This window comes from Sapajus apella, unplaced genomic scaffold (genome assembly GCF_009761245.1).
Source record: "Sapajus apella isolate SASKATOON/1434 unplaced genomic scaffold, GSC_monkey_1.0 scaffold68, whole genome shotgun sequence".
Classification (NCBI taxonomy): domain Eukaryota; kingdom Metazoa; phylum Chordata; class Mammalia; order Primates; family Cebidae; genus Sapajus; species Sapajus apella.
In genome coordinates, this window is record NW_022437008.1 from 4036196 (window position 1) to 4059820 (window position 23625).

At 39.6% G+C, this 23625-nt stretch overlaps 1 protein-coding gene across 13 annotated transcripts in view; it reads left to right on the forward strand.

Annotated features, from left to right (window-relative positions):
- ZNF420 (zinc finger protein 420) overlaps positions 1–15923 on the forward strand; it is a 32084-nt gene extending 16161 nt beyond the window's left edge. For 11 of the 13 annotated variants that reach the window (XM_032248962.1, XM_032248957.1, XM_032248958.1 and 8 more), the window contains one exon: positions 12762–15923. In XM_032248962.1, coding sequence (XP_032104853.1) covers positions 12762–14692 — 1931 coding nt within the window. In that variant the 3' untranslated portion in view covers positions 14693–15923. Of the gene's footprint in view, positions 1–950; positions 1036–12761 lie in introns of all 13 variants that reach the window. The other 2 variants (XM_032248963.1, XM_032248964.1) reach the window with 1 other exon arrangement.
- Positions 15924–23625: the final 7702 nt, after the last annotated feature.

A 23625-nucleotide genomic window follows, 5' to 3' on the forward strand; every position in this document is an offset into this window, starting at 1 on the left:
GGTATTTTAGTTCTGTTCTTTTTTTAGCCTACAAAATGCGCATTATTTTTGTTTCATAGTATCAGTATTTGCTTGTGGATTTGTTGGCATAATTATCTTTTATTTGTATGCTATTCCTCTTTCATTATACCTTCCTTCTAGAATGTTTTGTTTATCAGAAAATACATTAGGGAAGGCGTTTTTTTTTTTGTTGTTGTTGTTGTTTTTTGAGATGGAGTCTTTTCTTGCTGCCCAAGCTGGAGTGCAGTGGCGTGATCTCAGCTCACTGCCACCTCCACCTCCCAGGTTCAAGTGATTCTCCTGCCTCAGCCTCCCTAGTGGCTGGGATATCAGGTGCCCACCACCACGCCTGGCTAATTTTTGTATTGTTAGTAGAGATGGGGTTTCACCAGGTTGTCCAGGTTGGTCTTGAACTCCTGACCTCAGGGGATCCACCTGACTCAGCCTCCCAAAGTGCTGGGATTACAGGTATGAGCTGCTGTCCCCGGCCTGTCTTATTGGTTTTTTGTTTTTTTTTTTTTGTTTTTTTTTTTTTTTGAGACGGAGTGTCGCTCTTGTTGCCCAGGCTGGAGTGCAATGGTGCAATCTCGGCTCACCGCAACCTCCGCCTCCTGGGTTCAGGCAATTCTCCTGCCTCAGCCTCCTGAGTAGCTGGGATTACAAGCACGCGCCACCATGCCCAGCTAATGTTTTGTATTTTTAGTAGAGACGGGGTTTCACCATGTTGACCAGGATGGTCTCGATCTCTTGACCTCGTGATCCACCCGCCTCGGCCTCCCAAAGTGCTGGGATTACAGGCGTGAGCCACCGCGCCCGGCATGGCTTATTGTTAATAAATGCACTAAGTGTTTATTTTTGTCGTTGTTGAAAAATAACCTTGTTTCACTGTCATCCTTGCCTGATGATTAACTAGGTATAAAATTCTATACTGACAATTATTTTTTTCTCAGCACTCTGAAGATATTATTCCACTGTCTTCTGGCTTCTATTGTTGCTCTTGAGAAGTCTGCCATCTGTTTCATTGTTGTTCCTTTTGTAAGTAATCTGTATTTTCTCTGGCTGCTTTTAAGATTTTTTTTTCTATAAGATTTTAATGTAATTGATTATATTGTTTCATTTCTAGAAGTTTGATGTCCTCCCCCTCTCCCAGATCTTTTTTTTTTTTGACTTGTCCCTGTCTCATGGATTTTATCTTACACTTTCATATATTTCCAGCACTTACATGTCATACAATTCAAATTTCTGGGAGACAGGTCTAATTTTGCTGTTTCTTGTATCCTTGGGGACTCTTGTGTAACAATGGATTATCTATAGCACTTTCTTTCTCCTTTTCTTTGAGAGTCCAGGCCAAGACTGAAAAGTTCCAGGTCATTTTCCTTTAAGGTTTGATGGATTTGTTTTTCTTTCTCTGAACTTTATGCCTTGAAGAGTCCCAATTTTGTAAAGAGGTTTATTTGTAATCCCTGCTCTTTTGTCAAGGAGAGGTCTTGTCTGTTGAATTTTTTCAGACCATTAAGATACAAACATCTGGGTAATTAAAATCAGCAAATATCCCAAGGGTAGCTGTAACTTCAGAGCGTATTTACCCCTCTAGTTTCTGGTTCTTACTTCATTGTAGCACCCCTGGATTTACTTTCTTTTATGCTTCACATACTTTTAAAAGGACATTTGTCATATTTTATCCAGTATTTATTTATGTTTTTCAAGAAATCTGATGCACTATTTACATATTAACAATATTGAATCCTATTGTTGAACATGCTAAATCTGCTTTTCTTTATGTTCTCTGTAAAGTTTCGTGGTTTTTTTCTTAAAAGGTCTTATACATTTCTTAAGCAATTTCTCAGTACATTTTGTTTGTATTATAAATAGGATTTTTCCGTAACATTTCTAAATGGTTAATACTGATATATATTATGTATGAGCAAGTATTGATTTCTATAAATTGATAACAATCTTATGGAAATATCTAATAGTTTTTCAGTGGATAATGGTGGATTTCTAGATAGACAGTTTTGCTCTCTACATATAATATGTGGTCTTTTCCCTTTCTGTTTGTACCTTTAAAAAAAAGCAACGATATTCAGTAGGACCTCTAACAGAATTTGAAAACAAATCATTCTTATCTTTTCTCAAACTTTATTCACAGTGTTTCTAATGTTTAACTATGAAATATATTATTGTGGGCATCTGGTAAATACTCTTAGCTAGGTTTTTACCTGATTCTAGTTTTAGAGAACTTTTAATAAAGGGTCTTAGAATATAGTTTAAAAATTTTGGCTTTTCTTGAAATAATGTGATTTTATTCTTTAAGTTCTTCATGTGGGAAAATAGACTGTGATGTTGAATTATTCCTGCATTTGTGGGATAAACTTTATATGATTATGATGTGTTATCCCTTAAATACACAGCTAAGTTCTTTGTCGCTAATATTTTATTTTTAAATTTTACCTTCATTCGTTCATGAGACTGGCTTAGTTTCCCTGAGGTCATTGTTCAGTGTTGTTATATGAGTTAATTTAACTTTGTAAAATGACTAGGGTAGATTACCGTATTTTTATACATTCAACAGTTATGTATGATTAGAATTATATATTCTTTTGTTGTTGTTGTTGTTGTTGAGACAGGGTCTCACTCTGTCACTTAGGCTGAAGTACAGTGGCACGATACAGCTTACTGCAGCCTTCACCTCCCTGAGCCCAGGTGATCCTAGCTGGGACTACAGGCATGTGCCACTGTGTCTAATTTGTGTATTTTTTGGAGATGGGGTTTTGCCACATTGCCCAGACTAGTCTTAAACTTCTGGACTCAGGCAGTCCACCTGCCTTGACCTCTCACAGTGCTGGGATTACGGGTATAAGCCACCACGCCTGGCCTATATATTCTTTGATGTTTGGATAATATTGCCGGTAAACCTACCGGTCACTGAAATCTATTGCCTTGACTGGCAGATACAGCAGGTACAATGACCAGCAGATACAAATGATCATCAGTCATAGGTATCTATTGCCTTTTAGGAGCACAGACACTGAACTCAAATTTAAATTTTTTATGTGGTTATTGCATATATCAGTTATTTTATCTTTATGAGTAATTTTTCATGTTTTTCATCTATTTCATCCAGTTCTAATTTACTGTTGAGTTGTTTTAGGTTTTTCTCATAAACACTTTTGAAAGTTTTATTTTACTTTTAGTTGACATATAATGTACATATTTATGGGCTACAGTGTGATGTTTTATACATATGTACTTTGTGTAATTATCAAATCAGGGTAATTAGCATATCTGTCACCTCAAAACACTTGTCATTTCTTTGTGGTTAGAACATTCAAGATGCTCTCTTCTAGCTATTTGCAAGCATTCAGGACACTTTTGTTGACGATATAGTCAACTTGTTGTGCAACAGTACATCAGAACTTATTTCTCCTATCTGACTATAACTTTGTACCCATTGACCAGTCTCTTCCAAGCCGCCCCCCTCAGCCTCTGGTAATCACTGTTCTACTCTCTACTTCTATGAGATCAACCTTTTTAGGTTTCACATATGAGTGAGGTCTTGTGATATTTGTCCTGTTCTTGGCATATTTCACTTAATATAATGTCCTCTAGCTTCATCCAAGTTGTCAAAAATAACAGGATCTTATTCATTTTTATAGGTGAATAGTATTCTGTTCTGCATATATACCACATTTTTGAAAATTCATTTGTCTTTTGATGGATGCTGAATTCGAGTCCATACTATTGCTATTGTGGATAGTGCTGTAAACATGGGACTTGTTTTGATACCTCTTTCACATACTGATTTCATTTCTTTTGGATATATACCCAGTAGTTGGATTTTGGATCATATGATAGTCCTATTTTTAATTTTTTGAGAAAGTTCCATACTATTTTCCATAATGATTGTGCTAATTTACATTCCCACAAAGAGTGTGTAAGAGTTTCCCCTTTTTCCGCATTTTTACCAGAATTTGTTATATTTTGTCTTTTTTTTTTTTTTCTTTTCTTTTTCTTTGGGATGGAGTTTCGCTCTTGTTACCCAGGCTGGAGTGCAATGGCGTGATCTCAGCTCACCACAGCCTCCGCCTCCTGGGTTCAGGCAATTCTCCTGCCTCAGCCTCCTGAGTAGCTGGGATTACAGGCACGCACCACCATGCCCAGCTAATTTTTTGTAGTTTTTAGTAGAGACGGGGTTTCACCATGTTGACCAGGATGGTCTCGATCTCTTGACCTCGTGATCCAAAGTGCTGGGATTACAGGCTTGAGCCACCGCGCCCGGCATATTTTGTCTTTTTAATAGCCCTTCTAATAATGTGAGGTGATATCTGATTTGATTTGCATTTCCCTATTATTAGTGATGTTGAGCATTTTTCACTTACCTGTTAGCCATTTGTATGTCTTTTTTAAGAAATGTTTATTCAAATCTTTTTACTATTTTTTAATCAGATGACCAGTTTTTTTGCTGTTGAGTTGACTTTCTTATATATTCTTGGTATCAACCCCTTGCTAGATGCATAGTTTGTGAATATTTTCTCCCATTCTGTAGGTTGTCTCTTTACTCTCATTTCCTTTGCTGTACAGAAGCTTTTTACTTTTGATGTAATACATTTATCTGTTTTTACATTTATTGTCAGTGCCTTTGAGGTCTTATTAAAAAATCCTTGCCCAGATCAGTGTCTGTTTCCCTGTGTTTTCTTCTACTAGTTTCATCGTTTCCAGTCTTACATTTAAGTCTTTAATCCATTTTGAGTTGAGTGGTGAGAGATAGGGGTTTAGTTTTATTCTTTTGCAGGTGGATATTCAGTTTTCCTAGTACCATTTACTAAATAAGAGTGTCCTTTTCCCAACTTGTGTTCTTGGCCTTCTTGTTGAAAATCAACTGGCTGCAAATATATGGATTTTTTTTTCTGGGTTCTCTATCCTGTTCCATTGTTCTATGTGTCTGTTTTCATGCCAGTACCATACTGTTTGGTTACTATTGTTTTGTAGTATATTTTCAAGTCATGGAGTGTGATGCCTGCAGCTTTGTTCTTTTTGTACAAGATCGCTTTGGTGGCTGAGTGTGGTGGCTCATGCCTATAATCCCAACACTTTGGGAGGCTGAGGCAGGTGGATCACCTGAGGCCAGGAGGTTGAGAACAGCCTGGCCAATATGGTGAAACCCCATCTCTACTGAAAATACAAAAAGTTACCTAGCCGTGGTGGTGGATGCCTGTAATCCCCACTACTCCAGGAGGCTGAGGCAGGAGAATCACTTCAACCTGGGAGGTGGAGGTTGCAGTGACCCAAGAGCACACCATTGCACTCCAGCCTGGGTGACAAGAGCAAAACTCCATCTCAAAAAATAAAAAAAAAGATTGCTTTGGCTGTTTGGGGACTTTTATGGTTCCATATGAATTTTAGGATTGTTCTTTGTATTTCTGTGAATAGTGTCATTGGTGGTATTTTGATAGGGATTACACAGCATTTGTAGATTGTTTTGGGTAGTATAGACATTTTAACAATGTTAATTCTTCTGATCCGTGGAATATATTTTCATTTATTAATTTCCTCTTTAATTTCTTTTGTCGATGTTTATAGTTTTCATTGTAAAACTCTTACCTCTTTGGTTAAATTTATTCCTTGGTTTGTTTCAGTTTTTGTTTGTTTGTTTGTTTTTGTTTTTTTGCTATCATAAATGGAATTGATTTCATTTTCACATAGTTTACTGTTGGCATATGGAAATGCTACTTATTTTTGTACATTGATTTCGTCAGTCATTAGCGCCTTATTTTGTTCATTTTATGAGCTCATATTTTCCTGAATGTTCGTTATGTTTATGAACATGTGATGATGTCTGCACACTGAATGATTTATTTGAGTTTGCAGGCTGGGCGTGGTAGCTCATGCCTGTAATCCCAGCACTTTGGGAGGCTGAGGTGGGTGGAACACCTGAGGTCAGGAGTTTGAGACCAGCCTGACCAATCTGGTGAAACCCTGTCTCTACTAAAAATACAAAAATTAGCCAGGTGTGGTGGCGTGTGCCTGTAGTCCCAGCTACTCTGGAGGCCGAGACGGGAGAATTGCTTGAACCCCGGAGGCAGAGGTTGCAGTGAGCTGAGCTGAGATTGTGCCACTGCATTCCAGCCTGGGTGACAAAGCAAGACTCCTTCTCAAAAAAAAAAAAAAAAAGTTTGCAATCTGGCTTTCTTTGTTTGTGGCTACCCTTCTTCTAAGGGCCTTCCAGACATTCTAAACAGACTAACTGTTGTATTCCCTTGAGCCTGTGACCACTGCATTTGTCAGCATTAAAGGGCATTCTTGAGCCCAGGCTTCCTGCTAGCCTTACAAGGGCTCCAAGGTTGATGAGGCTCTCCACCTGAGTGGACCTAGGAAAAACCCAGGAAGGATACTAGTGTTGTATGGGAAGTCCAGACAGGGACCTGAGCCCAGAAGACTGTCCTGGTGGCCTAGATAGGTGTTCCTACAGGAGGTCCTTGCACAGGCAAGATAGGTCTCTAATTACAGTGAGAGGGCTGGAGCTGAGACTGGGCTGCCTCAGGATTTGCTGTTGGACAGAGGCTGGCAAGCCTATCTTGTTGGCTTAGACAGGTGCACGTCTCCCAGCATGTCACTGCACAGAGAGGGTAGTTCTATGACTACAACAAGAGGGGTTGGAGCTTAGACTGGGCCCTCTCAGGATCTGCTGTGGGACAGAGGCTTCCATGGGCATGTCTCCCAGCTGGTCCCTGCACAGATGGAATAGTTCCCTGACTGTACTAGCAGATGCTGGAGCTGAGACTGGACCCCCTGAGCATGTGCTGTGGAATGGCAGCTGATGAGCCCATCTCAGCCCACGTGGGTGTGTGTCTCCCATTGTGTCTGCACAGAGGAGATAGTTCTCCAGTTATTGCAGGAGGGCCCAAGGCAGACTGTGCTTCCTTAATGTCTGCTGTGGGACAGAGATTGGCGAGCCCATTGTGAAGACTCCAACTCCCAAATTACTAGATATGGGTGAATCTTACTCTGGATCCTTGTATGAGCAGTTCTGAACTAGGACCCCAGCTAAGAGGCTGGAGTTGAGCCACAGAGCAACTGGGAGGTTCACTACCAGAACTGATGTCAGCAGGCATACGAGCCTCTCTACCTAGACACTAGTGTGCCTGGTTCCTCCTGGACCTTTTGACAGACGGTTTTGATTCATGCCCAAGGCCAAATGGGGCTGTAGCCCAGCCCTATGGGGAATGGAGCCATTTTCAAGCTTGAACCTGGGATCAGCATGGCAGATCAGCCACCTGAGTGCCAGTCTGCACTCTCAAAATTACTTTCCTAGGTGTTGGGCTTTACCTGAGTCTTACACCCTCCTACCTGACTTCCAAAGCTTCTGCAAAGAGACTTTTATCTGTGGATGGGTGCAGAATTCTTGTTGTGATGGGATATGAGCGGGTCACCTTCTATTCTGCCATCTTGCTGATGTCACACCCATAATCTCTCATAAATACTTTTTATCTCCTGAATTTATGGTTTGTTTTTTCTTTCCAGTGCTTTGGATTTGTGCTCCACGTATTTTTTCCCTACATGTCACTTTTTTGTATTATTTATTGATATTTTCAAAGAATTTTGGTATTTTAGTTTTTCTAATTATTTCTGCTGTTTCTGCATTTCTAATTAACTCATTTTCTGATTTTTATCTTGCTTATTTTTGGTTTTTAGTTAATGCTTTTTGCTCACTTCTTGAGGTGAAATCTTAATTCTCTTGTTTTTAACTATAATATTTCTTGTTTTTTTAATAAATGTACTTAAAACTGTAAATTTCTCTAGGTACAAATTTAGCTGATTTCATGGGCTTTCCCACCGTTTCTTTTGCTATTTAGTTCTAACATTTTTTTTTTTTTTGAGACGGAGTTTTGCTCTTGTTACCCAGGCTGGAGTGCAATGGCGCGATCTCGGCTCACCGCAACCTCCGCCTCCTGGGTTCAGGCAATTCTCCTGCCTCAGCCTCCTGAGTAGCTGGGATTACAGGCATGCGCCACCAGGCCCAGCTGATTTTTTGTATTTTTAGTAGAGACGGGGTTTCACCATGTTGACCAGGATGGTCTTGATCTCTTGACTTCGTGATCCACCCGCCTCGGCCTCCCAAAGTGCTGGGATTACAGGCTTGAGCCACCGCGCCCGGCCTAAATTTTTTTTTTTAAGACAGAGTCTCACTGTGTTGCCCATGATGGAGTGCAGTGGCATGATCTTGACTCACTGCAACTTCCACCTCCCAGGTTCAATTCTCCTGCCTTAGCCTCCTAAGTAGCCAGGGCTATGGGTATGCACCACCACCATGCCTGGCTAAATTTTGTATTTTTAATAGAGATGGGGTTTCACTATGTTGGCCAGGCTACTCTTGAACTCCTCGTGATCCGCCTGCCTCAGCTTCCCAAAGTGCTGGGATTACAGGCGTGAGTCACTGCACCCTGCCTCTAAATTGTTTTTAAATTTTATTTTTATTTCCTCCTATAACAAACATCATATAGAAGTGTCTTAGTTACTTAATTCAAGGATTATATGTTTTTATAATTTTTAATTTTATGCTAATATGATAATTGAAAACATTTTATATCAGTTTTATCTATCTGCCTATATTATTATGTTATAGTCTTCCTTGTTTTTATTTCTTTTCTGTTTATATTCTATTCTTTACTATGACTATGATTCATTTCTTTGTATGTCTGCTAGTTTTTTTTTATTTAGCAGTTAAGTTGTTAGTTACATAATGGTCATGACTATTATAATTCCTTGCCTGGCTCTTAGATGATGTCCCTGAGCTGATTTCACTGAGAAAACTGAAGCTAGCAGTAGAGAATTTCTGCAAGTTCCTGCTTCCTTGTGTTTTTACCTACCTTCATCTATATTCATTCAACCTCTTTTTCTGTAGACATGTAAACTTTTTGTGCCTTTACTTAAGGCCAGTACTCTCACTTGGATACTGAACTCCATTCCTTCTCATATTTTTAAGGACATTGTTGAAGCAATTGCCCTTTGTCTCCTCTAACATCAACTTGTCCATAACTTTTACAAGAATTCTCATCAGCATACAAACATGTCATAGTTTCTTCCATCTTAAAAGGAAAAACACAGAAACAAATCTTTTGATATACACATTTTTCTGATATAGCTCCATTTCTTTGCTACTTTTTTTTCTTTTTGAGAGAGTCACGCTTTATCGCCAGGCTGGAGTGCAGTGGCACGATCCCAGCTCACTGCAACTTCCATTTTCCGGTTTCAAGCAATTCTCCTGCCTCAGCCTCCCAAGTAGCTGGGACTACAGGCACACACCACCGTGCCTGGCTAATTTTTTGTATTTTTAGTAGAGATGGGGTTTCACCATTTTGGCCAGGATGGTCTTGAGCTCTTGACCTCATGATTCACCCGCCTCAGCTTCCCAAAGTGCTGGGATTACAGGCATGAGCCATCACACCTGGCCTTCTTTGCTACTTTTTACAGAAAAATACAAAATAATTTTCCATCTTCCCTAACACCAGCTTTTCTCTCATTCTCTCATTCTTTTGAATCTGGTTCAGTCAGAACTTGCTCCCATTATTCTACCAAAGCCATTCTTGTGAAGATTACCAGTAATCTCCATATTGCTAATAAAGCCATTTTTAATTTAGAAAGCACATTTAGGCCTGGTGCAGTGGGTCACACCCGTAATCCTAGCACTTTGGGAGGCCAAGGCAGGGGGATCACCTGAGGTCAGGAGCTCGAGACCAGCTTGGCCAACATGATGAAATCCTGTATCTGCTAAAAATACAAAAAAATTAGCCAGACGTGATGGTGTGCGCATGGATTCCCAGCTACTCAGGAGGCTGAGACAAGAGAATCATTTGAATCCGGGAGGTGGAGGTTGTAGTGAGCTGAGATCATGCCACTGTACTCCAGGATGGGCGACAGAGCAGAACTCCATCTCAAAAAAAAAAAAAAATTGCACCATTTGCCTCATGTCTCAGCATTTGATATAACCAATCATTCCTTCTTAAAACTCTTGTTTCACATGGCTTCTGGGGTTCTGTGCTCTCCTAATTTTCCACCTTCCTCGCTGGCTACTCCTTAGTCTCCATTGCTGTTTCCTTCTCATCTACCTGAAGTGACCAAGGGTTCAATCATCAAACATCCCTTTTTCATCCTTCTCCTTCTGTTTTATATACAAAGGTACTCCCTGGGTGACCTCATCAAATCTCATAGCTTTAAATGTTATTTATTTGGTAATGACTTTCAAACTATATCTGTAATCCAAACACCTCCCTAGAGTCACATACTTGCACATATATGTGTCTGTTGAACATTTTCATTTGATATCTAATAGTTCAAAACCAGACTCTTCACATTCTCTTCCAGATCTGCCCCTATCACAACAGTGAAGAGTTCTCAGTAAGTGGCACTTCTTCGTTCCAGCCTTTCAGGCAGAACATGCGTAGTCTTCCTTGTGTTCTCTTTTCCATGTTACATGTCCGTTCCATCATCACATCCTCTTTAGTATACCTTCAAAATACATCCGTTCTCTAATGATACCTCACTTCCTCCACCCTTACCTCCACGATCATCTGGTCTGAGCCAGGTGGATTATAGTAGCCACCTAACTTCCATCCATCTAGCTTTTGTACTTTCCCGTTAACGATCTTTTTATTTATTAATTTTGGCTCCCCAACTCAGAGTAAAAGTCAATTTTTAAAAAATGGCTAAGACTGAGGTCAGATGAACTTTTTTTCCTGTCTCTGAACTTTAGGCCTTGAATAGTTTCGAATTTTGTAAAGTGGTTTATTTCTAATCACTGCTCTTATGTGGGTGCAAGGGCTTGTCTCTTAAATCTTTTCAGAACACTAAGATAGAACTTTAGGCTACTGAAGCCAGCAAATGTTCCAGGGGTAGCTCTGACTTCAGAGCATGTTGACCTCTCTAGTTTCTGGCTCTTACTTCATTGCTTGATCTTCTTTATTTTCTTTTAATCTTCTCTCTCTCACTCTTTCTCTCTCTCTCTCCATATATATATATATATATATATATATATGTTTGTTTGTTTGTTTGTTTTGAGATGGAGTCTTGCTCTGTTGCCCAGGCTGGAGTGCAGTGGTAAGATCTTGGCTCACTGTAACCTCTGCGTCCCTGGTTCAAATGATTCTCCTGTTTCAGCCTCCCAAGTAACTGGAATTACAGATGCCTGTCACCACACCCAGCTGATTTTGTATTTTTCAGTAGATATGAGGTTTCACCATGTTGGCCAGGTTGGTCTCAAACTCCTGACCTCAAATGATCCACCTTCTTTGGCCTCCCAAAGTGCTGGGATTACAGGCTGAGCCACCATGCCCCACCTGCATAATTGCCTTTTTTCTGTCCAACATTCCATGAGATTATAGAACCCTTTCATTATGTTTTAGACCTGTAGCAGCACCTGGGAGCTCTAGGATGTGTTTGCACAGAATTGTCCTTGAATAGACAAGATGAGAAGACGTGAGCCAAAGCATAAAGGAACAAAGTAAGCTGTGAAGTAAGAATAAGTAAACAAAAGCAACTTAGTATCTTGTTTGAAAGGGATAGGGAGAGTTAAAGAAGAGCAATTGGAGAGGTAAATAGGATCATAGAGTTAGTATGGAGGTGCTTTTGCTACTATCTGTAAGGAATTTGTAAGGAAACCACAGTCACTGGTTTCTAGGCATCTACCACTAGGGTGGAAAGAAGGGTTGATTACAGAGGACCAGGACGAGGGTATTTAAGAGTAATAGAAGTATGATGGTGGGTGGATACATGACTTGAGTCCTTATAGGTCAAAGTTTCTTTTATTTTTTCTCCTGTTTTTCAGTTGTTTTGTGCTTTCATTGACCTGGTTTTTACTGAGTGCCAGACATTGCAAAGAAAAATTAAAAAATTTCAGTCCTTGCATAACATTATACAAAATCCAGTAATGATTTAAGTTTGCTATGGCAAGCAGTCTTAAATGACCTTAATCCAAATTTTTGGATTGTCAGAAATGAGTCAAAGTCATTGAAGAGTTTGGATTTTATATTAAGTTTAACATGGAAGCTACTAAAAAGTATTAAGCAGATACAGAAAATCATGATCTGAATATGAATCAGTTGATAGGAAGTATTAAAAATAGAGATCTCCAGAATCTTTATCTGATTCACTAGCAGTTAGTCTGGTGTAATGTTGGAGAACTATAATCTTAACATGCTCCCCAGGTGATTTTGATCTCCACCAAAGCTTGAGAACTACTGACTTTAAAATTTTTCTTAATCTCTTCCCTTATCTTCTCATCTGAGTTTTCATTATTCTCTCATCTCTCAGATGCCCCTTTCATATATTAATATATGAGATATTTCTAAGCTAATTTTTTTTATTTCTAGGTAGGAACATTTCTGTACTATGAAATCAGTTTAGTCAATTTTTTAATTCTAGGTAGGAACATTTCTGTACTATGAAATCAGTTTTGTTATTTTTTTTAATTCTAGGTAGGAACACTTCTGTACTATGAAATCAGTTTAGTCAGTTTTGTGTATGAGAGAGAAATAGAAAAGAGCAGACTTACTGCAGAATAGAATAGAAAGCAGGGAAGATACTGTTTTATCAAACTTTATAGTAGGTTGTGATGTGAAAGGTAGGTATCATGGGTCATAGTAAGCAATATTTGAAACAAACTCATGTATTTTATGTTCTTTTTTTAATGGATATTATAATTTCCTATTATTTGTCTTTGCTATAGAAGTTATATTTCTCAATTTTTTAATTCTCTCTTATTTCAGACTTGCCTTCAAGGTGTGCAAGAAAGGACTTATCTCCAGAAAAGAACACTTATGAAACAGAATTATCCCAATGGGAAATGAGTAACAGGCTTGAAAAGTGTGACCTTGAGGAGTCCAATTCTAGGGAATATTTGGAAGCCAAAGCCAAGATGGAGAAGCAACAAGAAAATCAGAAGGAATATTTCAGGCAAGGGATAATCATATATGACAAAATGTCCATTTTCAACCAGCATACTTACTTGTCTCAACATTCAAAATGTCATTCTACTGAGAAACCCTATAAATGTAAGGAATGCGGGAAAGCCTTTAGACGAGCCTCACACCTAACACAACATCAAAGTATTCATACTGGTGAAAAACCCTATGAATGTAAGCAATGTGGGAAAGCCTTTAGTCGTGATTCACAGCTCAGTCTTCATCAGAGACTTCATACTGGTGAGAAACCTTATGCATGTAAGGAATGTGGGAAGGCCTTTACTCAAAGCTCACAACTTATTTTACATCATAGAATTCATACTGGTGAAAAACCATACAAATGTGAAGAATGTGGGAAAGCCTTTATTCGTAGCTCACAACTTACCCGACATCAAAAAGTTCATACTGGTGAGAAACCTTACGAATGTAAAGAATGTGGGAAGGCCTTTACTCAGAATTCACAACTTACACTACACCAGAGACTTCATACTGGTGAGAAGCTCTATGAATGTAAAGAATGTAGGAAGGTCTTTACTCAGCTCTCACAACTTATTCTGCATAAGAGAATTCATACCGGTGAGAAACCGTATGAATGTAAGGAATGTGGGAAAGCTTTTATTTGTGGCTCACAGCTTTCTCAACATCAAAAAATTCATAATGGGGAAAAACCATATGAATGTAAGGAATGTGGAAAGGCTTTTATTCGAGGCTCACTACTTATGCAACATCAGAGGATTCATACTGGTGAAAAACCCTATAAATGTGAAGAATGTGGGAAGGCCTTTATCCGCGGCTCACAACTTACCCAACACCAGAGAATTCATACCAATGAAAAGCCCTATGAATGTAAGGAATGTGGAAAGACGTTTAGTCATGGCTCACAACTTACCCAACATCAGAGAATACATACTGGTGAGAAACCCTATCAATGTAAGGAATGTGGAAAGGCATTTAATCGTGGCTCGCTCCTTACACGACACCAGAGGATTCATACTGGTGAGAAACCCTATGAATGTAAAGAATGTGGAAAAACCTTTAGTCGTGGCTCAGAACTTACTCAGCATGAGCGAATTCACACAGGTGAGAAACCCTATGAATGTAAGGAATGTGGGAAATCTTTTATTCGTGGTTCACAGCTTACTCAACATCAGAGAATCCATACTGGTGAGAAACCTTATGAATGTAAAGAATGTAGAATGGCCTTTACTCAGAGTTCACATCTTTCCCAACATCAAAGACTTCACACTGGTGAGAAACCCTATGTGTGTAATGAATGCGGAAAGGCCTTTGCGCGTGGCTTACTACTTATACAACATCAGAGAATTCATACTGGTGAGAAACCGTATCAATGTAAGGAATGTGGGAAAGCCTTTATTCGTGGTTCACAGTTGACTCAACATCAGCGAATTCACACTGGAGAAAAACCCTATGAATGCAAGGAATGTGGCAAGGCCTTTAGTCATGGCTCTCAACTTACTCTACATCAGAGAATCCATACTGGTGAGAAGCCCTATGAATGCAGAGAATGCAGAAAGGCCTTTACTCAGAGCTCACATCTTTCTCGGCATCAGAGGATTCATACTGGTGAGAAACCATATCAATGTAAGGAATGTGGGAAGGCCTTTACTCGTGGTTCACAACTAACACAACATCAGAGAATTCATATCAGTGAGAAATCTTTTGAATATAAAGAATGTGGTATTGACTTTAGTCACGGCTCAGAAGTTTACATGTGAACTGTCTGATTCTTTGAGATCACTATGAAGAGGTTCTCTGGTTGTTATCAGCAACGAATTCTCACAGATGTGAATATGGGTGCACGTCTGCCTCAGGCACAGCATCAGAGAATTTGTATGAGGAAAAGAAAATGTTAGTGTCATTCATATAGAAAAACCTATCATTACTGAAAACCTATTAAACATTAGCAAATTGGAGAATAGTTTCAATGCAGTAAATGTAGGAAGGCCTTTAGCCATATTGAAAACAAATATCTTTTTCAACATTATCTTAGCTCTACTAGTTGATTTTTTGTTGTTGTTATTGTTATATGTATCATGATACTTAACCTCTACCTTGGTTTAATCATTTAAGATACACCTAAGTATATTACCTTTATTATAAGATTCTTGGAAGTATTATGTAAGTTATTACATGTGAAAGCTCTTAGAATGGTGCCTTGAACATAGCATACCACAAATATTAGCTACCATTTTCCCTAGTGTTATTTTAGAGAATTTGCATGAGAGGAGAAAACTTATGAGTGTAATAAATATTGAGAAATCTTTTATCAACACATCCTAGATGGGTAAGGGGCACTGTATGCCATAATGAATGTGAGAAAGCTGTCATTTAAATCTCATCCATTATTGCTATAAGAGGAAATTCATACTGTTCAAAAAAAAGCCAGTGGATTTAATGACTAGATGATTGAGCACAGCTGTTTGAGAATTGGGGCAAGGCGTGAAGTGATTTTTAACAAAGTCTAAGATCCAAAGTCTAATCTAGGAAATTTTTAAAAACTTGAATGTATTGCTTTTGAAGTAAACAAAAGTAAGAACCAATATTACAGACTATTTTGCAATGCAAAATGATGAGAGTTTGTGATAGAGACTGCTTTTTTCCTACTCTATATCTATTTTCTCTTTTTTAATAACAAAATTCTGGGCTGAAAAACTATCTCAGCCTTCCTTGCAGATCAACAAGATAGAAGTGGTGTTTATATGAGTAGGAGATTTATGAAATCCATTTTTTTCTGTCTTTTTTTCCCCTTCCTACAACGTGGACATCAAAGCTGGAGCTCCAGTACTGTCATGGGGACTTTGAGAATGGTATCTGGGTGTTAGGGATCATGGAGCAGACATGCAGAAGGAGTCTGCAACCCTGATGATTTTGTGGAACAGCCATACTTGCTCTGGTCTGCTTGCCTCCTGTGTTTGTTTAAATAAAATTAAACATCTTATTTGTTGATGCAATTGTAGCTCTGTTATTGACAATAAAAATTCTTAAGGTTATAAAATTTTGTAGCTAGAAGTGGGATGCTATGGGTAAAGGAAATCTCAAATCGGGTATTGAGGCCATTGGAGTATCTCTAGGTTATTGAGAATGAGGAACTGCCCAAATTAAGGTAGGAGCTGAAAGATGCTTGTTTTAACAGGCAGGACGTTGTGTCACTGCCTCCCACTCATACCACCATGCTTTATATCAGTCACTGCTGTGATGTTGGAAGAAATGCCAGAGGTGAATTCAGGATGCATGTTTCACACTTCTTGCTGCTTTCAGGAATGTCCTGTGAACGAGGTAAATTCAGAGTAGAGCTAGGTGGCCCGCTAGCAGCAACTGAAAGCAGTATTACTTTGGTAAGATGTTATCTATTATGGCCAGCCCTCAGTCCTCTATCCTTAAGCCACTTACAGTGATACAACATGAGAACCTGAACAAGAAATTAGACCAGTGCCATTGCATACGAAGGCAGTCTGCTAGTAAACATATTTATGCTTTCCTTATAGGTGCCTATTGTTCTAAAAGTAGTCAGTTATTAGGTACTTAATATATTCCAGCCACTATCTTAGATGTTTTGGATATTTGTCTTAACAATTCTAGCAGGAGGAGGTAATCATATGTACAGAGTATGTTAGAACTTAAGTGTTATGGGGAAAAAATCATTCAAAGGCAGTGGGAGGGATATGATAATTTAGGTTGCTTTGTGAAATACAGTGATCAAGGTAGACTACCAAGAAGGAAAGACGAGCCAAGACTTGAAGGAGTGAGGTGATAAGTCAGTGGTCATCTAAGGAAAAAGCATTCCAGGCACAGGGGAAAGCTAGCGAGGTCCTACAATGGGACAATGCTGATGTGTTTTAGGAAAATTGGGGAAGTTATTGAAGAGCACTTTGCAAAGGAGTGGTTGCTAGAGCAGAACAGAGAGATAACAGAGGACCATATCATGCCAAGCGTGCAAGCCATTGTAAAGATACTTTATTTTGAGGGAAACACAGCTGTTGAAAAAAATTGATGAGGAGGTTGTAGTAACTCAGATGAAAGGATGTCACAGCTTAGGAAGAAAAGTTAACAGTTGGTATAGTGGTTATTAGTTGTATTCTAGGCATATGGTAAATATAACAGCAAGCAAAATTTGTCTAAGGGCTAGATGTAGAAGAGACAAGTCCAGGGTGACATTAGCTCAAAGACTTTAGTCTTGAGCATCTGGATATACAGTGTTTTCATCAACCAGGGTGGGGAAAACTTCAGTTCCAGCAGGGTTTCAGGGGAAGACTGAGAGTTCAGCTTCGAAAGTGTTGAATCTTTAGATGTCTTTTAAGACACAAAATGTCAGTAGTGAGTAGGCACTTGATGTATGAGATATACTAAACCTGATATATTACTTTAGTAGGTGTTGCCCACATTTATTTAAATGATTAAGGATTTTAGTGTAGAAAGGGTAGAGAACAGCAAGGACTGAACCATGGAGCATTCCAACATTGAGTTAAAACAATAAAAGAATAACACTAAGCTAAGAAGGAGAACCAACAATAAAGGAATACCAAGAAACTGTGGAATCACAAAAGCCAAATAAAAGTGAATTGAAGGAGAATCAATAGGTATCAGATAGCTTTAGCAGACCGATTGTATAACGTGCGGTTTGAAGTTTAGCTATTTATCAGTATCCATATTGGTAACCTTGAGACGGGCACAGGATTTGTTTGTTTGTTTGTTCCTGGTGGGTTGACTTTGGAGTGATGGAAGCAAAACCTTGAAAAGATAGTTGAGGATGAGTATAGAGAACACTTCGTGAGGGACACAGCAAGCCACAGGCACCTATGCTAGCCCAGCCTTTAAGTAACAGTGGAAACCCTGCAAGAGAATCAGATGCACACCCTCAAAGCAGTCTGAGGGAAGGATCCCATGGTGTATCCTTTGCTCCTGAAGTTTCTTCAGCCTGGTCAGCCTCCTCAACACCTAGAATCCCTGGAACTTCTGCTTGACCTCCTGAAGGAAGTAGGCCGGAGCCTAAACCCAATGCACAGCTGCGGAGTTCCTAGACCCAATGCTGCAAGGACTCATCCCAGAGCAACCACAGAGGTCACTGACATGCAGATTCACTGCTAGTGCCATGTACATGTGCAGTTGGAGGATCAGTTTGAACCAAGACATCAGGCTTACACAGAAGCAAAGAGAAGGATGGTGTTGGTGCCAGAAAAAAAGTTAGCTGCTATCTTCCCTCACTTCGGTCTAAATAATCACAACTTGGTCACCTTCGACACTCCATTTATGGCCAAAATTAGGCCTTCAGGTATGCCTCTGGACTCCCCTTTAAATCAGAGGCAAACAGCAAATAATGCATGCTCTAAAATACCCAAACAGGAGCCACAATGGAAAAAAAAAATCACAAGGTGAGGGTCAAAGAGAAATACAGGAATAGGTTAAATAGAAGAAATGAAGACCTGAAAAGGCTCAACTCCAGTGCAGTCACAAAAGGAAAAAAGCACTTATCACTCAAGAATGAAAAGAAAAATGTCAATAAAATTAAACACAATGTTTATTAGAATGACAAGATTGGCTATGACTGGATAATCATCCTGTGAATAATGAAGCCATCTGAATTGGCACCGAGACAGAGTTTGCTTGTTGGTAAAAGGAACGGAAACCCACAACTCCATACTAATCACACTTGCCCAATCATTAACAAATATGTGTGGAAAAAGAAGTGCTATTGAATGGATCCCCAAGAATGTTGTCCCTGATGAACTGGAAAATGATTTTTATTGATAAGATTGAGTTGTACAAAAATCTAGACCCATCAGAAATAGGGAAGACAAAGATGGAGGTCATGGAACAGGCTAGAGCTCACCCGTGATACATCACAGTCGACTGCCATTTGGAACTGGGAACAAATGCAAAATGAAGACTGTTTCACTAGACACCACACATAGACACCCAAAAAACCACAAAATTACATTCACACACACACACACGGACATAAAATAGTGACACAGAAACACACGCACTCAGGCAGCTCCTGAGGCTGCAGGGTTCTTCTCTCTGTGAGGAAGCCCCTCCAGGAAGAGAGCACCTTGGGGCAGAGGCAGGCCAGTCCTCAAGGTGACAGGAGGGACAACTTTTGGGGAGACTCACTCGCACTCCGTTTAGGTGAGCCTGAGGCTGGGATCCCATGGTGCATTTCCAGAACTCCCATCAATGTTTCTTCAGCCCTCCATGACGCCTATAATCCCAAGACCATCCTGCTGAACTCCTGGAAAAGACAAGCCGGAACCCAGTGCCAATGAACTGCCACAGAGGGCTCCTGCTCCGGTGGTGGAGGAAAGGAGATTGTGCAGGGCTGAAGGGCAAACCCTAGCTGTCCTGTCCTCAACCCCCCTTCAGTGGACTTCTTCCTGGGTTCCTGGTGGAGGCGGAGCTTCAGGGCAGAAGGCAGGCACTCCTTATTCCTCTTTGAATCTGATTCTGGATTGGATGGTGTGGGCAGAAATCAGATCAGATGGGGGTAAGAATAAAATCTGGTGAGGTGTAGAGAGGACTGCTAGGGCACATAGACACCTGAGTTCCCCAGGGAAGGTAACAGTGAAAAATATTTATATCATCTATATTCTCAGGTAAGCCTTGTTATTTTTTATGAGACTTCTTACCAAATGAGGGACATGATAAATATTAGAACTTGAGCACACAAACAAAAACCACTCACAACCTACAGGGGAATGATCATTATTGTAGATGAAAGAGGACCTTCCACATTTTCCCTTAGACTTTAGAATCTTTTTTACATTTTCATTGTACAATTTTGAGCACCTGTTTTTACTGGTTTTCACAAGCTGGATTTATTTTATGCCAACTGTAATCAGTCTAAGCTGGTTCTGACCAGTTTAGACCAGCTCTAACTGGTCAAAACTGGTTTGTACTGGGTATCACTGGCTTTGACCAGCCTAAACCAGTTTTGATTGGGCAAAATCAGTTCATGACTATTCTGAATGGTCTTGCCGGTTCTGACCAGTTTAGATCTGTTCTTCTGGCCCAAAATGATTGATGCTGGCACTGACTGGCTACAACTGGCTTGAACAAATAAGCACCAGTTTATGTCACTTCTAATTTGTCATAGCTGGTTCCACCCAACTTAGAATGATTTCAACTGGCTATAACCACTTTAGAGTGGCTGTAATTAGCCTTGACCAGCCAAAATCTGCAAGTTCTGACTACTCAGCCAGTTCTGAAAGGTTTACACTGATTTCAACTGGCCACACTCAGTAGAGATGGAGTATAACAAGCCTCAACAGGTTTTGAAAACCTTCACTATAGAATCTATGGCATCATGTAGGCCTTGTCAGTTTCTTTTTGACATATTTCTTACAATATCAGAGACATCTAGACACACAAGCAAGAAACACTCACAAACCTTTGGAGAGATTTTCACTATTGTAGATTAAAGGAGACCTTCTACATTCCCTTAGACTTTAGAATATTTTTCACTCTTTCATTCTGAAACCAGCCCAATTTTCCAACAAGCCGAATGCCCATAAAACTAAAGCTTGAGAAAGTTACATTTGTGCAATGAAATACACATGCTCCTTGTTGAACAACTCCTCTTGTTTCCCTCTCTTGTTTTTATTCTAGACTACAATAAACGCTATACTTTAATCAAGGAGGAGGGATGAATTTGAGGTTTGGTTCCCATCTCACTGGTTGATGTCACCTGTGAAATAATAAGCCTGCTTCCCTGGCAGTACTCATCTCAGTGACTGGCAGTACTCATCCCATTGACCAATGGGACCCAAACATAACCCCTGGTGTTTGGTAACAATTGCACAATTTTGAACACTGGTTTTGACTAGTTTTTATAAGCCAGAAAGATTTTATGCCAATTGTGACTGGTCTTGGCTGTTTAGGTATTTGTTCTACTTTGAGTTATTTTTTTGTATATGATGTTAGGTAAGAATCTAAATTCATTCTTCTGCATGTTGATACCTAGTTTTTCCAAACCCATTTTGCTTAGAAGGCTGTTTTTCCTCCAGTGTGGAAAACGAATGGTCTTGACATCCTTGCCAAAAAATCATTTGACCATATATGCAAGAGTTTACTTCCGAGATCTCTACTATTCCATTGGTTTATATGTCTATTTGTTTGCCAGTACTACACTGTTTTGGTTACTGTAGCATTGTAGTAGATGTCTAATCAGAAAACGTCAGCCTTCCAAACTTACTCTTTCTCAAGGTTGTTTTAGCTATTCAGGATCCTTTCAGATTCCATATGTATTTTATGATAAATTTTTTCTATTTCTCCATAAAATATATGTAGATTGCCTTGGACAGTATGCAAATATTGGTATATATGATGATGCCCTAAAGGTCTCACCATTTATATGATGGTGTCCTAAAGGTGTCCTGTGTGCTGACACAAGTGTGGCCAGTGCACTCCAGCTCAGTTTCTCTGTAGTTCACCTACCTTGTGGTGCGCATCTGTCCTTGGCTCAGCTCAGGGGCTGTGGGGCCCAGCGTTCTTTGCTTTGCTCCTGGTTTCTAAAGTCTCAGTGTAGGGGGGATCTGGCTCCCACCCACATGTGTCCTAATCACCTGCCCATCCCAAGGGGGTCGCTCCTTGAGAAAGAAGACGAGCACAGCACACCCAAAACCAAACTCTTCCAAGGGCCCTTGGTCCTGCGGCACATCTAGGGCTGGTCCCGTCCTCAGGACTCCTTGAGGGAATACACTGCTGTCCTTAAACTGATGTGTATTTGACCTACTTAGGATTCTTATTAAAAGACTAATTGAGATTCCTGTGTCAGAGTGAACCTGAGATTCTGTATTTCTAGTAGTCACTCAGGGGATGCCAGTGCTTATGATCATGATTCATATTGCCAGGAGCAAGTCTCAGTATTGTTCTTTGGAAGTAAGAATTGTAGATGTAGGCCGGGCGTGGTGGCTCATGCCTATAATCCCAGCACTTTGGGAGGCCGAGGCGGGTGGATCACGAGGTCAAGAGATCGAGACCATCCTGGTCAACATGGTGAAACCCCGTCTCTACTAAAAATACAAAAATTAGCTGAGCATGGTGGCGCGCGCCTGTAGTCCCAGCTATTCGGGAGGCTGAGGCAGGAGAATTGCTCAAACCCATGAGGTGGAGGTTGCGGTGAGCTGAGATGGCGCCATTGCACTCCAGCCTGGGTAACAAGAACGAAACTCCATCTCAAAAAAAAAAAAAAAGAATTGTAGATGTAGGGTCTGCATTGAAAGGCCTCTTCTGGATGTAGTCTTCATTTTTCTTCCTAATTACTTTATTCATATAATTAAAACACACTGATTGGCAATATAAACAGAAACAGTTCATAAATTTATTTTTTGAATGACTAATTTAGTTGAATCTTGGCTATCTAGGGATAGATTAAATGGTAGGCAGTTAGCCATGGTATGAAATAACAGCAGGCCTGGTACCATGAAGAATTGAAATCACAGTAATGTAAGAAAACATTAATATATTTATACTATCATGTAATTCTGTTGAGAATTATTTGGTACCTACTCTAGCTTGGGAATGTTCCTTGATCTCAGCTGTCCGAGTAATTTTTGGAAGCAGTGCCTGCTTTCTCTTCCAGTCTCTAAGGAACAGTGGTCTGCACATGGGAATGGCAACATCTACACTGGGCTGTGCTGTGATTGGTGGAGATTTCTAACATATTGGCTGCAAATACTCAGGTACTTACACTTCCTTTAAACATTTGTATGCGTTCTTTGAAATGGTAAATGTATTCTGAACTATAGGATGTGAACTTTAGCTGAATTAGTTTAAAATAATGTTTCCTATGGCCTTTTAATTGCTTTTACATTAACTAGGACTTAGGATCTGTGAGACCTTTCCTTCTACTCTTTTTGGCTGCTGCAAAATTCTTTCTTTCCATAAACATGAATGCACATGCATACCTGTGGGCAAACCATGTGTGTAGTATGATCCCAGGTTTAGCATTTCAGCATGAGAGGTCATATGTGCTATGCTATGAAAACTTAAAGGCTCTGAGTAAATCCTAATTATGGAAAATTATGAAACAGTGAGAAAATCCTTTAAAATAATTTTGTAGAATTCATTTTTTTCTATCACACGTGTCTACTTAAGAGTAAAGTACTAAGAGGTATATTTAATTTGTTATTTTTTATTTCCTATGGCCTATACGGTAACAAAATGCAGGGGTCCAATATAGTATTAATTAGAAATAGATAATTTTTCAAGTGCCTAACTTAAGCAATAATGTTTCACAGAGGAACTTTGTTTTTGTCATTAATTAAACATTAGATATTGTGTGGATTTTTTTTTTTCCAGAGAACCAGAGGAGGAAAACAAAGCATCATTCCTGAGGAAGAAAAACATGGGGTTGGAATAAGTTAAGCACTTTTTCACAGTCTTAACTTTGAGAAATTTTCTTGCTTAAAATTGTTTCCCTCCTATCCTTATTTTGTTTTGTTATGTTTGATTTTATTACCCCTTGTATGGCAGGGAAGAGCTCCTAGAGAGAGAAGACAAGGACCGTCTGCATGGCCAAAGAGGCCGAAGGCTGAAGATTGAAGAACTGAATGTGCAACTTGCAAGGGAACTGGAGACAATGAAAATCTCATCAGGTAAGTTGGCTGCTAAAACCTTGTCCTTAGGGGATTAAGGTTCCATATTTATTACT